Source organism: Wyeomyia smithii, chromosome 3, assembly GCF_029784165.1.
Source record: "Wyeomyia smithii strain HCP4-BCI-WySm-NY-G18 chromosome 3, ASM2978416v1, whole genome shotgun sequence".
NCBI classification, from domain to species: domain Eukaryota; kingdom Metazoa; phylum Arthropoda; class Insecta; order Diptera; family Culicidae; genus Wyeomyia; species Wyeomyia smithii.
Window position 1 is genome coordinate 46,955,273 of NC_073696.1, and position 15,286 is coordinate 46,970,558.

At 39.5% G+C, this 15,286-nt stretch overlaps 1 protein-coding gene and 1 long non-coding RNA gene across 8 annotated transcripts in view; one reads left to right on the top strand and one right to left on the bottom strand.

The window, feature by feature from the left end:
• Nucleotides 1-15,286, bottom strand: part of LOC129732193 (ankyrin-2-like) — a 104,973-nt gene that overhangs the window by 14,132 nt on the left and 75,555 nt on the right. For 4 of the 7 annotated variants that reach the window (XM_055692801.1, XM_055692808.1, XM_055692807.1 and 1 more), the window contains exons 3-10: nt 14,018-14,314; nt 13,789-13,944; nt 12,819-13,672; nt 11,728-12,755; nt 9,992-10,105; nt 6,345-6,591; nt 4,255-4,338; nt 52-276 (exon numbers count right to left, since the gene is read on the bottom strand). In XM_055692801.1, coding sequence (XP_055548776.1) covers nt 52-276; nt 4,255-4,338; nt 6,345-6,591; nt 9,992-10,105; nt 11,728-12,755; nt 12,819-13,672; nt 13,789-13,944; nt 14,018-14,314 — 3,005 coding nt within the window. Of the gene's footprint in view, nt 1-51; nt 277-4,254; nt 4,339-6,095; nt 6,114-6,344; nt 6,592-9,991; nt 10,106-11,727; nt 12,756-12,818; nt 13,673-13,788; nt 13,945-14,017; nt 14,315-15,286 lie in introns of all 7 variants that reach the window. The other 3 variants (XM_055692802.1, XM_055692805.1, XM_055692804.1) reach the window with 3 other exon arrangements.
• On the top strand, nt 13,475-15,131 carry LOC129732195 (uncharacterized). Its single transcript, XR_008729200.1, has 3 exons — nt 13,475-13,749; nt 13,809-13,959; nt 14,026-15,131. It is a non-coding gene; the product is annotated as an uncharacterized LOC129732195 (long non-coding RNA).

A 15,286-nucleotide genomic window follows, 5' to 3' on the forward strand; every position in this document is an offset into this window, starting at 1 on the left:
TGAAGGGTTCAAATTACCATCAATCCCACAGAGGTTTGTGCCGAAACTTACCCTAAAAATTTGGCTCCAACTGGAGCTAACTCGAGAATACGGCTCACAAGTGCTTCGCCCTCCATCAGCGGCGGGGCGTTAGCTATTCGTTGCGGCTTCACATACCGACAGGTGATACGCGTTGGCTGGGCCGCTGACCGTGGGGGGACAATAACACGGACACCACTGTGTCGACACCCGCGCATTGCACCGCCCCGAGCGTCGACCAGGAACGATACTAGAAATCTGCAAGTGTGCGGTTATTATGAACGGTTAATAGAATATTAGTCGGTGGGTTTAGTGCTGTACAACGTATTTTTTTTGGTTATGATACGAATCGCGAATGAGCACTACTCGAATGATACGATGACTACTACGCTACATAGGTAAGATGTTTTTTAGCGAATAGGGTGGATAGTTAAAAAGAACATGAAGAAAAGAACTTTTACAAAAACCATAACCACATGAAACAGAAATCTAGCTACGAATAAGAAACAGAGATTTGCTTCTCTCCTTAGGTTAGACTGTCGTTCAGGATGCAGCACTAACTGTATCCAATCGCTAAGACGTGTCTATTTGAAATTCGTGTGATGGCTGACGTGTTTATAAAGAGGAAAGATTCACTGATCGTTTTTATTTTTTTATTGTTTTTGTTTTTTTTATATTAAGAATGCGAATGTTGTAAAAAGACAAATTAAGTAACTAATAATAATAATAATGTATAATTTTTCTACATTTATTTGCATGCAAGTTACAAACGTCGTAACTTGCGTTCAAAAATTTTTTTAAGAAAAACCTTCACTCGCTGTCTTTCAAATCATAAATTCAAACCAAAATTCAAAGGAATGGTTAAAGGCAATAATATTTCATTTTTTTCCAGTTCGAGCTTTAGGGCCAAACTTGTGTTGACTAGTGTAATTAGAGTGGATTAAGTGAAAATCAATTTGGAAAGTTTGACACCAATCAGAATTCAGTTATTTGAAAAATTATTGAAAAATGACTTTTTAAAACTCAATGTATTGTAATGTAAATCAAAACGTTTTGCATTTTAGATACGAGAAACTCGTCAAGTATTTCTCAACATTCACAAGCCTTTTTGTAACAAATTTAAAATATGCAATTTCTTGTGGTTTGTCCCCTCCACAAATAACACGGTTGGGCCCTCATGGCTGAATTTTTGTTCTAAAGTCCTGCATACAACGAATATATAATTTAAATGCGACGTGTCAAACAAATTGAATAATACACTCATTTCACGTTTTAATTCTATTACTTTTCACCATTGTAAGCAGATAAGTGTTCCAGCTTCTACTTGTGAAATCTTCAACAGTGCTTCTTCCATCTAAGCACTGGAGAGTAGAAACCGTAGAAACCAAAATGCGTATCTGCTCACAAAGTGTATGAAAAAAAGTGTTAGAATCAAAAAGTAAAGTAGAATTTTAAGTGAAGTGTATACACAAGTGGTTACAAAGTGGTTGGTTCCTTGTTGGGAGCATTTCAGGGGCTAATGGAGTACCACGTTTGATGAAAAAAAAACTCTTCTACGCATATGCCCTAACGTTAATCTACTCCAAGTTATCCAAATCTAGGTTTCGTGAATACTCTTCCTTAAAGTGGCTCTAACTTTAAATGTTCACTTTGAGCAATTCTATTGATTTTATCTGAAAGCTGAGAAATTTTCCTACAATTTCGATGCAGCAGAACTTGTGGTTTGATTGTCAGTTTTATGCTGATGCTACATTAAAGTTAGATTCACTTTCTATTTGGTCGCAGCTTCCTATTTACTGTGGCGCATCTAGTGGCGGCTACGAAAAAACCAATGACAGCGCAGTGATGAGGAAGATTTGTTTACAATGTGGTAAAAGTTTCATCAAATTCGAGTCAGTGGATCAAAACTTTTCGACGATGGAAGGTGAAAGACGTGAGAAAACTTTGCATATTTACGTTGGAAATCTGATCGTGATCAGGTGCAAAAATTGCCCCAAATTCTCCAAATCAACCGTAAACAGCGCGCTGAAATAATTCAATGAAACTCTAACACTAGATCGCGCTGATCACAGCAACTGCAGAAGTAAAATGATTGACAAACAGCTACGATTGAAAGTCTGCAGAGCAGTTCGGGCGAACCCTGGTATCACCCTGCGCGATTTGGCTAAGTCTCGGTACCGTACAGCACTGTTCGACGAATCTGTCGGTGTGAAGGCCTGCGGTCGTTCCACGCCAGCACGCACCCCAATAGGACCCTCAAGCAGAATCTCGTTTCAAAACGCCGCGATAGGATGCTGTATGAGAAAGTCTTGACCACATTCGACGACTGCATACGTAAAAATGGATTTCGCGCAGCTCCCAGGACAAAAATTCCATACGCCAAGCGATTTAAATTCGTGTTTGCTGACAAGTTCACTCGGAAGCTGATAGTATGGCAGAGGATTTGCAACTGTGGCAAAAAAACAAGGTTTCCATCATCGGATCAACCATGAATGGCCAGGTGTACAAGGAACAGTGCCTCCAGAAGTGGATTTTGCGGTTCATTCAATCACACGACGGTCCGGTGAAGTTCTGGCCTGACTTGGTCACCTGCCACTACAGCCGGGAAGTCATGGATTGGTACAAGGAGAATGGGATTGATATCAGCGAAAAAAGCTATCAACCCACCAAATTGCCCAGATTTTCATCCAATTGAAAAATATTGGGATAACACAGTGCAACACAAATTCAATTTTTCTTCTGCCTTGGCTTCTATGAATGATTTTTCAAGTAGTTTGATGCAAAAATAAATTTTCCCGAATTTAAGCCCATTTCACCTTAAAGGGCAACAATGGCGCCATTTTGAATTTTGGAGAAATCGAAAATTTTCGATATTTTTTTGACTTTCGAGACTTCTTTACTCAATATAAGGCATAGATATAAGCGCATTACCATTAATGATCTACATTTTCGATATTATTTTGCTTTGTGAAACAACCATGCCAAAACCGTTTTCGTAGAATTACAGTTTGGAGCTAAGTTTTTGTCCGATTTAAGATCTGTTTTTTTAAAGATGGGTAAGAAGATGCTAATATGTGTACAAACTCTTAGGATTTCAATATTTATTTGGCTTTAAAACAAAATGGCGTCGAAAAAAAATCAAAAATTTTCAATTTCTCAAAAATTCAAAATGAAATTGGTCCAAACTCGGGAAAATTTGTTTTTGCATCAAGAATCATACATAGATGCCAAGGCAAAAAAATGTTGCACTGTGTAATCAAGAGCAAGTTGAAGAAAAATGTAGAACGATAAAAAACCAGCTGATTTATATAGACGGTGGAGGAAAATGGCGAATCGATTTGACAGTTCCACTGTGCAGAAAATGATGGGCGGTACAAAACGGAAAGTGCGCGAATTTAACCGAAACTCAGACGAATAATTTTTTCTGTATTTTTCCTTTAAAGGTCACTAAATTTGATGCAAAATGATATCACAAGATTTTTTTTACGTGTTTTTTTACGAAAATGTGTCCCATTTTGTGCGACCAAATATTAAATGGATCAAGCTTTAAAATAGTAATTTCTCGAAAACTAATGCAGACATGTGAAGGCTGTATCTAGTGGGAAATTTTCTAAGCTGGCAAATGAAATCAGTGAAATCGTTTTAGGTGGTGTACATTTCATGTTAAAGCCAATTTGAGAAAGAAACCTCAAAAGTTGAATAACTCTGAGTAGATAAACGTTGGGGCATATGCAGAGAAGAGTTTTTTTTTCATCAAATGTGGCCCTCTATCAGCTCTTAAAGTACTCCCAACAAGGAACCAACCTCCCTGTATATATTTACCAGTTTCTCAATTATTATAAATTAATGAAGTTGCATGAATTTTTTTACAAAGATGATACGAACATCTTTAGCCTGTTTTAAACGAAAAAAAAAGAATGATTTAGGTGCGTTTGTATTCAAATCGGTGACTACCTTTAGCGAAAACGTTATGCTTAAGAGTAGCAATTCAAACTAAGAGAAACCAAACTAAAAAGTCAACTCTAAAAAATACATGCGGTTTTTATAGATCATTTTTCAGCTATCGGTTTCAAACGTTCAACTGTTAGTTATACTTGGTAGATAAACATTATTAGTTGGTTTTTTTTTTATCAATCAAAGGAATCTATCGGTTAGTTGGATCGAATCTGATTCAGTGTCACACAAACACACACGAGGCACGTTAGCTTAGCTGGGAGGAAAACAATGGCAATATACCTTTCCCTACACAGGGGCACAAAGTTTTTCCGTTCGACATATTCGCTTAAACCAGCGACAGTCAGCGACAATGGGCGGTTGTTACTGCGCAATTATTGTTTGTTATTTTTTATATGTTTCGCGACCGGCCGGTTTTTCGTTGTTTTACCAGTCGTTTGTTTTTTATTTAACACGGCACAATTCAATTTTATATTGTTGTTTATCAAACGTCGGAATAAAGGGGATTGTTATGTTTGATTCGATTCAGAAATATTATTAAATGGAAAGTAGAAAAAAAAGTTGACATGTCAAATCGAGGAAAATTTTAGTTAAGCACACGAGTTTCAATCGACAAGCAGTAGTTTATTTTTGTTTTCAAACAGCATATTCAAAAAATCATTTCGGAACGGTTCATAAAAAGAAAGAAAAAAGATGAAATTAAAATTAATTTAACTCATTCAAAATTCGAACATTCGTTAATGGTTAGTTGTGCAAACGTGGCCGGCAATGCATCTTTTTTTCGCAATGTGAAGCACGTTTGTGTTGGCTTATCTGATAGGGTGTATCTTTTTTTTAAATATCAAGTGCTCGTAATCAAACCATTACATTCGTTACACCGTAGGGGAAATGTATTAACTTAGTTATATAATTTTGCTTGTAGACGTAAGGTAGAGATAAGATATGTATGCAAGCGTTATAAGTATTTTCTGAAAGGGTGTGGAAAGTTCCTTTATTTTTTTGTAAAAAGATAATTTTGAATCTACGTGCTACGAGCACACCCAGTGAGGGAACAATCATCTATGACGCAGCATTTCAGAGTACTGTTTATGTGGCCGAGACCAAACGGTAGTACGTTAAAGTCGCTTTTTACGCGGGGGATACGTGCCGCGTGAAAAAAACCGCGTAAATTCCTGAATCCGCGTATAAAAAAACGCATGAATTCCGGAATCCGCGTAAAAAAAACGCGTAAATTCCGGAATCCACGCAAAAAAAAAATACCGCGTAAACTCCGGAATCCGCGTAAAAAACGCAAAAATTCCGGAATCCACGTACAAAAAACCGCGTAAATTCCGGAATCCGCGTAAAAAAGGCCGCGTAGAAAAACCGTGTAAGAAGCGACCTTAGTGTATAGGAGTCTCTTGTACTTGTAGCTCTCATATTCATTTTACGTGGTTCGTTCCATAGCTATTGATTCGAATTTCTTGTTAAAATAATGCTTTAAAAAGAACACTTTTCATCGTTGCGAAATCAAATCAATTAGTTTTCTGTTTATTTTTTCTCTGGAAGCGAAATCACGCCGTTCTAATTTTGACACTTCCTTGTTAATTTACCACAAACAAAGCGTCTCCATTTAAATTACCAATAGCGGAAACGCTTGCTATGTTACGTCGTTGACCCTCAATATGTTTTTTGGTTTACAGAAGCAGTGAAAATTAATGAAAATATAAAGCATTGAGCCGATTCAATGATCTACTGGAAAATTTCAAACACTTTCATCCAATCGTCCAAATGATACCAAACGTAGCAATGTTTGGCAACGCCAATTAAATTTCAAGATCGACAAATAAATTATCACTTTCTATTTTTAAGGAAGCCTATACACACACTGCACCGCAAACGTGCTTGTTAATAATTTGGCAAACAAGCTAGAAGCATCCAGCTTCCATTGATTTTTTCTCGGTGTACCTAAATAGTTGTTGCCCAGTTGCAAGTGAGCCGATGGATGCAGTAGCAAATTGGCAAAAAGGTGACGTACGCGTTCAGTGGAAAGCGAGCTAGAGCTACTAGAGCAGAGAAAAACGAAAGATGGACAAACCAAAGGGACACCAAAAGCAGTAAATATGAATTATGGATCAGGTTACCGGATCAATAGTGTCCTGCTGGGATATGTGCGAGCGATATGGGGAAAAGAAAAAAGAGCACAGAATGGTACACAACTTGCCACAAGTTTCAACTCGCGCCGTAAACTTGCAGAACGGTTGGAGGATGTTTTTTTTGTTTTTTGTTTTTTTGGACAAAAATCAGGTGCTTATGAATATGAATGAGCGAATTGTCTGATATGATAACAACTAAGTTTTTTGTAAATTTAAACAAAAACGTCAAATACTTACCCGACATGGATTGGTTTTCGAGTGATGCTGACATTATCGGTGACGGTTATGTCGAGCGGGTTGGGTGTGCTTTCGCGGGGCGCCATCGAGGTGTACTTCTCGGCGCTAGAAATGATCTTCTCCAAGTACTTCTCGTCCTTCATCGGATCGATGCTCATGTTGGTGATATTGGTGTCATCGAACTGTTTATTTTCGTCACTCGTCATGTAGTTGTACTGCTGCTGGTCGGACATGATCGGATCTTCGCCTGCCGGTTCAAGTTGTCGCAATGGAGCCGTGAAATGAGAATGAAAAATAAACGAGAAAAAAAAGACAAAGTGTGAATAAGTGAATACTTCCTTTTGCAGCTTCGCTAGCGACCATTATGAGAGAATAAAAATGCGAGCAAGTACAGAAAAATCTATTGCTTAGCTAGCATCTACTTAGGTCTAGCGAGACTTACGTTCTGTTGATCTAAATTGTTATTCGTTCAGAGAGAGAATGAATTATGCTTTCCTGTATATCAACACATAAACCACTATGCTATACACCGTAAATACGCAATTACTGAATGAAAGTTTTACTATACACGATCTACACTACTTGTTATGACTAATGAAGGAAGATTAATAGGATCGAGAGAGAGAGCAACAAAAAAGAAAGGAAAATGCACCGAATCGGACCGCGAGTCGACTGGCACAACGCGCGCTAGTATTTTGGCAATCTACCGACCCACCACCAGACGACGATGTGATGCTAGAACGTTCCCAGAGCGAAACGCGCATAGTTTAAGCTCGCCGCTGCGAAAAATCCTATCTGACTGGCTCGAATGAGCCGCTCGGGGACTGACTACTAACTGGTTCGCTCTAGGAGCTCAGAACGATGGACGATTCACATCTACGTACTACCCATACTGTCAACCGCGGCGACTGACCGCGATGATAGTGGCGGTGCTGTCTGGCATGATGATGTCCATACGATCTGGCGCTCTTCTACTCTCTCTCTCTCTCTCTCTCTCTTTTTCTACAAACGTACATTAGAGGCGCATGGCGGTGGTTTTTGGATAGAAAAATAAACACTAACTTTTCTTGGTCGCAAATGGGTTTTTGTGTGAGCCGGCCAAGGCAATGCGAGTTAAAATGGGCATATTTTTATATGTTATATCCAAGAGTCAATAGCTTTTTTATAATTGGAAGAAAATATTCTTGAAAGAATGTACTTTCTAGAATAATTACCAGGTTTGTCTCACTCTACTCTACATGACAATTGTGAGTACTGTGCACACAACTGCAGTTGTACACTCGGGAAGTTGATTGATATTAACCTTCCGCGCTGCATTGAGTTGAGTTGAAGCGTTGAAGATTTTCCAAATGCTGCTTCAATTATTGCAACCTAAAGCTATTTCTGGTTACTGGCATAGGAACAGAGAAGCGTAAGGCGGAATCAGCTATGTATCTCTTTGGGTCACCGGGTAAATTTATGACTTCAAGTGCCACTAGCATGGACCGTAAACCGCTGCTGTCTCGTTCCTTTCTTTATTTAACGTTAAATATACATTTGAAGATAATGGCGTCACAGATCGGGGGTCCACAGAACTTTGTGGAGGCAAATTCGAATAAGCAATGTTGTAGATTCCTTTGAGACAAATATAATCAACACAAATAGTGTACCTTACTATCGCAGACTATGCTATTATTTACATATTACTGTAAATTTGCTCTTGGGTTGCTATCACATAGAAACATGATTGTATTAATTGGTGGCCCGCCCTTGAATTACTGCAGAAGCATTTTGATAGAATACTTTATTACTTTTATTAACTTATAAAGAAGTCTACAATAAAAAAGGATCATTTCCAAAACTGGGTGAAGGATACCCGACTAGCAAGAAATAACAAAATCCTTTACTGATTGATTTTGTCATACAATGTACAAGCTATCGGATCTGTTCAGAACATTGACCGCGAGAAGATTTCTCAGGTAAGCGAAAAACGTGAAACGAAAATACACATTTGTAGTCGCAACGTCTTTGGAGATACGGCGACGTCTGTTCAGAAATGAAACGCTTCTCTCCGCCGTATCTACGGGGAACCTAAAAATGGTGGTTTATTTATAACTTCCTCATGGCGGGAATGCACTTTTCCGATTATCTCCCGAATTCCTACAGCATCATAAGGCCAATGCAAGATATTAAGGTGTCTTGAATTTTATTAGAACATTCACATTTTTCAGATGAAAATTGCAAATGAATTTTATATTCTTTTCCCAAGACTAGAATTTATGACGGAAATATAGACTGAGAAAAATAGAATTGTTAGTTTTCCGAACAGGCTCCGAATATCTGCTTAAAAATTTTTAGGTCTCTTTCTTCTCCTCATACATTAGAAACAAAAATGTCGCACAAATTTTCAAGGTAAAAAAATTAAAAGACTTCGATACAGTTTTGTAATATATCAAACAATTTTCATTTCGATTTGCTTTCAATTCTCATCATTTTAGGGGCACACCTCCCCACAGCCGGGTTCCAGGTCAAACAGCAAACCGCACGGCGTACACCGCCCCAAAAAGATGCTCACTTTCCTGTCCAGCACGACGACAGTCAAACGCTCCGTTTCTCAGCATGAAAGAAGTACGGATGTGGTCATACAACGATTTATGTATGTAGAATGTGCTTCATTTGCTGTGACAAAACTCATTAAAAAATCTTTCAAGTGACACGTACGTACGTAGGACGCTGCTGCCCTGCGTTTGTATGTCGATTAGAATGCAAACGACACACGCTTCATCCGCCTGCAACGTAATGCACAATAACGTGGTGATCAGTTTGGATGCTGCGCGCGCATCTTCGATATACGGGCGGGCACGGGGGTGCAATGCAGACGAACTGTCGGAAATTACTTTCAATTCACTTGAATAACTAGCAGAAATTGTTGTATGCATTTCGCCGTATGCAATTATTGCATCGCAAAATAGTTATTTATCTGAACTGGGGGTTTCCACATGACATAGCCATTAGTGTGTTCTTATCATAAACACAATAAAACATGATTGAAACCGGGCACGATTTCGACAGCACTCTCAAGGTTGTTCAATTAGCAGTTAAGTATTTGCTCTTCAGTTTATATGGCCTGCTTCAAATTCAGAAGTTTCGACTCGGTGCTATAAAACCGTTAATTGTTTCATTGGGAATGAGAATTTTGAGTTACCAATCAGGTCTTCTTTCAGCTTGAATTTATTTTCAACCGCACTACTTCACGTTTATGATGGTAAAACTAAATGATTGCTAATTTCGAAACATTGCAACACTAGAACAGTTGAATTTTTTTTGTACAATAAAAAATAAGCATACAGCAAGAAAATTAAAGTAACAATAACGAGCAACAGAGTTCCGGTTGAACATTAAATGACATCAAGATAAAAAAAAACACAACAATGCGAGTGATGATTGAATTTTAAAACGAATTATACTAAAACATTAATGCTGTGCTAGTCTGAAAACCAGGTGTTGTGCATACATACAGCATCTATGTTGATTAGCACGTTCTTGCAATGATAAAGGTTTAATTGATAAGCACAACTTCCATGATGATGTAAGTAATACAAAAAGCATCCGTGAGCAGGCAAAAGTAGCCGGGAATACTGTCCTAACCGCGGCGAGTGATCACTTACGTGTGTAACGCATCTGCGACTGATAGTACTTGATAACACCACTACTGCTGCACGACTGCTGGGTTTGACTCAAAACGTTCGTGTCAGTTAGCTGATTGGCATCGTGCGTTCCGCCTAGGGGTGTTTAGTGTTGTGTTATTTTGTGTTGTGAATGTTTTCCAAACGGAAAAAGTAGGTATAGCATAGGCGATGGGAGGTATGCGTTAGGTATGTGTTCATGTGCGGTTTTGGTTTTCACGGTTAGAATGACAGCAGACAGTGAGCGGTTTGAATATATATCATTAGTTGTGTGCGTGTTCCGGTGGTTGTTATTTCAGTTTATCGAGAGGATGAGACAGTCCCAACCAGACGGTCGCCAGACCCAGCCGATAGCCCTCCGACACGATGGTAGTAGTAGAAGGTGTAAGGAATCGAGTTTCGGTTCCAGATTACACATTGAATTCCAGCCGCGCATAGTATCATATCGTTTTTTTGTACAGAATATTTTTTACGATATAACACGATGCGTTCGAACAAGTTACAATCACATCACAGGGTGTATGCGTTATTCAATAACAGATTTAAATATTAATTGTATCGTTTTGCAGTAGTGGCAAACGGAAACAAGGAACACGTATCGGAGAAAAGCAGCATAAAAGAGGAAGAGAAACACAAGAATTAAAAAATAAGAGAACGTGTTGATTGCGGTAATATACTGGACGTTAGTTTAGTAATAATAGTACACATTCGGATTTGATTTACTACATACTATTTCTGTTTGTGTGGCACGATGCAGCTCTATTTGTGTGGTTCATTTGCGTAGGACTTCTTACACCCACGTTCAACGAACGTTAGAAGATTTATCGTCTTGTCAGAAGAAATGCACCAAATTTCTGCGTGAATAAATGTGGGAGGGCACATACCGACTGGGTTTTTAACTAAATTACTCACTTCTATTTGATCAGTTTCTTTTTAATTATTCTTGATGAAACTGTAAACTTCCAGTGTCGCTAGTAATGCCTTTTTATAACATTCAAATAATACAATTTGAAAAATTCTAGTTCTTGTGAATCGAGAATTTCAGAAAATCTCAACAGTTACTTCGAAATTTGACATATATTATTGATGAATAAATGAAAAAAAATAAATATACCTCTTATCATATTACGAAGTAGTTCAGTAAGGCACTGATGCTTCTAATTTCGACAAAAAAAAACAAAGAAACAAATAAATTCACATTAAGATTATTAGATTATTTTTTCGATTATATATTTGTTCTACCACTCAGTCTGCCAGTTACTGAGAATTTATAGAATATTTGATATTCTACATGAAGTGCCGAAAATCATTTTATGTAATAATTCAGGTTTTAGGACAAAAAACGTAGACAATAAGTGTGCTAAAGCTCAAGAAAAAAAAAATGGTAGAGTTGTCCGGCAAAGAAAACAAGATTTTTTTTTCAAAAAAGAAAATCACATCAATAATAGAGCTGCAACGTCCGGCAAACAAAGTTATCAAAGCCATACATATTTATCGATTGCTACCGTAGATCCACACAACAACGACGAGCATCTAACAGCAACGAAAGAAGGTACATTACTGAAGCGGCATCATCATCATCACCTTTACACCGAAGGACTTTCCTCCATCAATCCTCACCCACCATTCACTCTCTCTCTCTCTTTCTCTTCACCGACATTAACACGATATTCATCTAGTATAAAACAATGCAACCAACACGACGCAAACGAACTTACCTTCGTCTTCCGAGTCCGACATGAAGGTCTCGTGGATCGTTTCCGGAGCGACAATCTTGAACTTTTCGTCCACCGTTTGTGTGACACTGGTTTCAGTGACCACCTTGAGCGTCTCGACGACAGTGATGTAGCCCAACTTGTCGGCGATCGAGAGCGCCGTTTGGCCACTGTTGGTAACCGCTTCTGGGTTGGCTTTGTTCTTCAGCAACAAATTGATAATCAATGTATGGCCCTGCTGAGCCGCCTGATGCAACGGAGTGTGACCGATGTTGGTTTTCATCTCAATGTTTGCATCGTTTTCCAGTAGGAACTTAACCATATTGATTTGTCCGAAATGGGCAGCCACATGGAGTGGAGTAAATCCGGTCTTGGTCGAAGGATCAATTTGTGCGTTGTGATCTAGCAAGGTTTTCGCGATCTCTGTATGGTCCTCTTGGGCGCACAGATGAAGCGGAGTGAGACCGTTTTTGGCAGCATGATTAGGGTTAGCGCCATTGTCCAGCAGCATCTTGGACATATCCGGGTGACCTTCTTGGGAACTAAGATGAAGCGGTGTGAAACCAGTTTTGCTCTCAGCTTTAGGATCTGCTCTATATTCTAGCAGAGTATTTGCGATATCCATTTGGTTCTTCTTGGAAGCAATATGTAGCGGAGTGTGGCCATTTTTAGCTGGAGAATAGGGAGAAGCACCTTTCTCTAAAAGGAGTAATGCCACTTTCTGATGATCGTAATGACTAGCAACGTGCAAAGGTGTAACGCCATTTTTGCCCTGAACATCAACCTGCGCTCCGCGATCCAGAAGCAGTTGTGCGCATTTCAGATTGCCATATTTAGCGGCCAGATGAAGTGGAGTGAATCCTTTCTTTGTAACGGCTTCCATATTAGCTTTGTTTTCCAACAGAGCAGCCAGAACATCCTCCTGTCCTTCCTTAGCGGCAATGTGTAGCGGAGTATAGTTATCCTTAGTGACGGCATCAATCTTAGCACCATGTTGCAGCAACAGCATCACAATATCGACGTTACCGATTCTAAAATACAAAGTAAGTATTAGAGTATTGTATTGGTAAAAGTCATGTCGTTCCGAGACCTACCTGGATGCTACATGCAACGGTGTTTGATCCTCGCGAGCCTGTGCATTTACGTAGGCACCATTCCGAAGCAGAATCCTGATGATGTCACTTTGTTTAGCTCGAGCAGCCAGATGTAGCGGTGTTTCTCCTCGCACCGTCGGTATATCGGGACTAGCGTCGTGTTGTAGTAGATAAATCACAATATTCATGCAGCCCATGAAGCTCGCCACGTGCAACGGCGTCAGTCCACTTTCGGTAGTTGCACTGATGGTAGCACCGTGTTTCAATAGTAATTCCACAACCTTAATTCGGTTTTTCTTGCAAGCAATGTGAAGAGGCGTAAACCCGTTCAGGGCTCTGGCGTTAGGATCTGCGTTTCGATCCAGCAAAAGTTTGGCAACTTTCACGTGTCCACAATGAGCGGCCACGTGAAGCGCCGTTAAATAGTCAATTGTAATATCGTCTACCGGAGACTTGTTTACCAGTAGAATTCGGGCCGCACTGACGTGCTCGCCCTGCGCCGCCATATGAAGTGGAGCCAGCCCATTCTTCGTCTTCGCTATTATGTCGGCCTCATTTTCCAGCAATAGCTCGATAACCTGGTCATGGCCGGAGCGTGCCGCACAATGCAACGGTGTGAGGCCGTCTCGCGTGATGCTGTCGATACGAGCCTTGTTTTTGATCAAGAGCGAGACCATATTCAGCTTTCCCCACTTGCAGGCAACATGCAGCGGTGTAATGTTGTGCTTCGCGGTAAAATTTACATCGGCACCTTTTTCGATCAGCAGCTGAGCGACATTGACATTCCCATAGTGGGCGGCTATGTGCAACGGCGTGAAACCACTCTTGGAAGACACGTCCGGATTGTGCTCGTTCTGAAAGCAATGAATGGGCCATCAATTACTATCATTAAACGCAACTGGGAGCAGCCAATTATATCTGATAGATACAGGTAATTAATTCAATTTTGTGTGATAAATAAAGCACTTACTTCGAGTAATAGTGTTGCAGCTTTGACGTCATCCTTTTTGGCTGCTATATGGAGCGCCGGTAGTCGCACCTTACCGCGAGTATCACTTTCCAGCAAAACGGCAACGACTTTGTCGTGACCTTGCTGCATTGCTACGGCCAGAGGTGTGAATCCGTCCTACAATAAGGTCAGGTAAAAAGTCAATTGAAATTCCGAACATTTGTACGTATCGATTGTGCTTATAGCTTACCTCCGTAGCCAGGGCCGGATTCGCTCCTTTTGCCAGCAATAAGTTCACGCATTCGTCATGGTTCTCCTGGGCCGCCATGTAGAGCGGCGTGAAGCCATTCTGCGATTGTACATTCACCGAGGCATTGTAGTGCAGCAGCAGCTGGATGATGTCTTTCTGGCCCGCCAATGAGGCTATGTGAAGTGCCGTGTTACCTTTTTTCGTTGCATTGTCCACGTTTGCCTCACGTTTCAGCAGCTCCTGAACAATGTCGTAGTGCCCATCCTTGGCGGCGAGGTGCAAGGCATTGAGCCCGTTCTGCAGAGGAGAAGAGCAAAAAATTATTTTAACAACGTAATACGAAAAACATTTTACTACGATGATGATTAATTGACGTAACATTTTGTAGAAATATGAATGTTCCATAACATGATATTTGTTACAGAAGGCAGTAAAAATTTCATTTAATAAAAAATAAGATACAAAACTGCGTACTAAACAATTGTTGTACAAGTCTACAGTCAACTATTTAGTTCAGTCTCATAGTACTTATTGCTAGATTAAGAGAGATCATTTTTGTTTTGCTGTAAAATCTCACTAAGACAAACTAGTTTCGTCTTGTTGCAATGCACATTACTTTTACCGCATCTCGCGTTCTGAAGTTTGTTTTAAGGGATTATATAGCTTTTTAGTTCCCAAAAAATCGAATTTTTTTTATTGCATTATCTTGAAGTACATCTTGAGAACATTTTCACAAATTTTTATGAAGATCTGAGCAATAAGGAGAAAGCTAGAGCGATTCGCAGCGCGCCTCGCCAAGGCCGCATAAGCTAAACTTGAAACTTTACACGCGTTTATCTCGGAATGATGTTTCTCAAAAAATGACTTTGTCGTGATCCTGATTGCGGGAAAACTACTGAACCGATTTCCTTCATCTTTTTCTATAACTTTCGTTATTAAATCGCCGGTCCTTGAACGATCGCTTTTTTAAACATACAGTTACATTTTGCCGCAAAAAAAATTTAAATACAATTTTTAGCTCAAAACGTGCATTTTTTGGGAAAAAAAGTTCTCTTTTGCACTGGAAACAAAATACTCATAAGAGCGATCGTTCAAGGACACGACACACTTTTAAACTAATGAAATAATATGAGTTTTTTTGATTTCAGTCGACCCGCTGAGTCTCTATCAGGATCACCGCAAGCCTCTGCAAAAATAAAGCGTTTCGGGAAAACGGCCATTACTCCAGTAATAGTTGGTATATCTCAAAATCAAACGTATTTTTGTGTT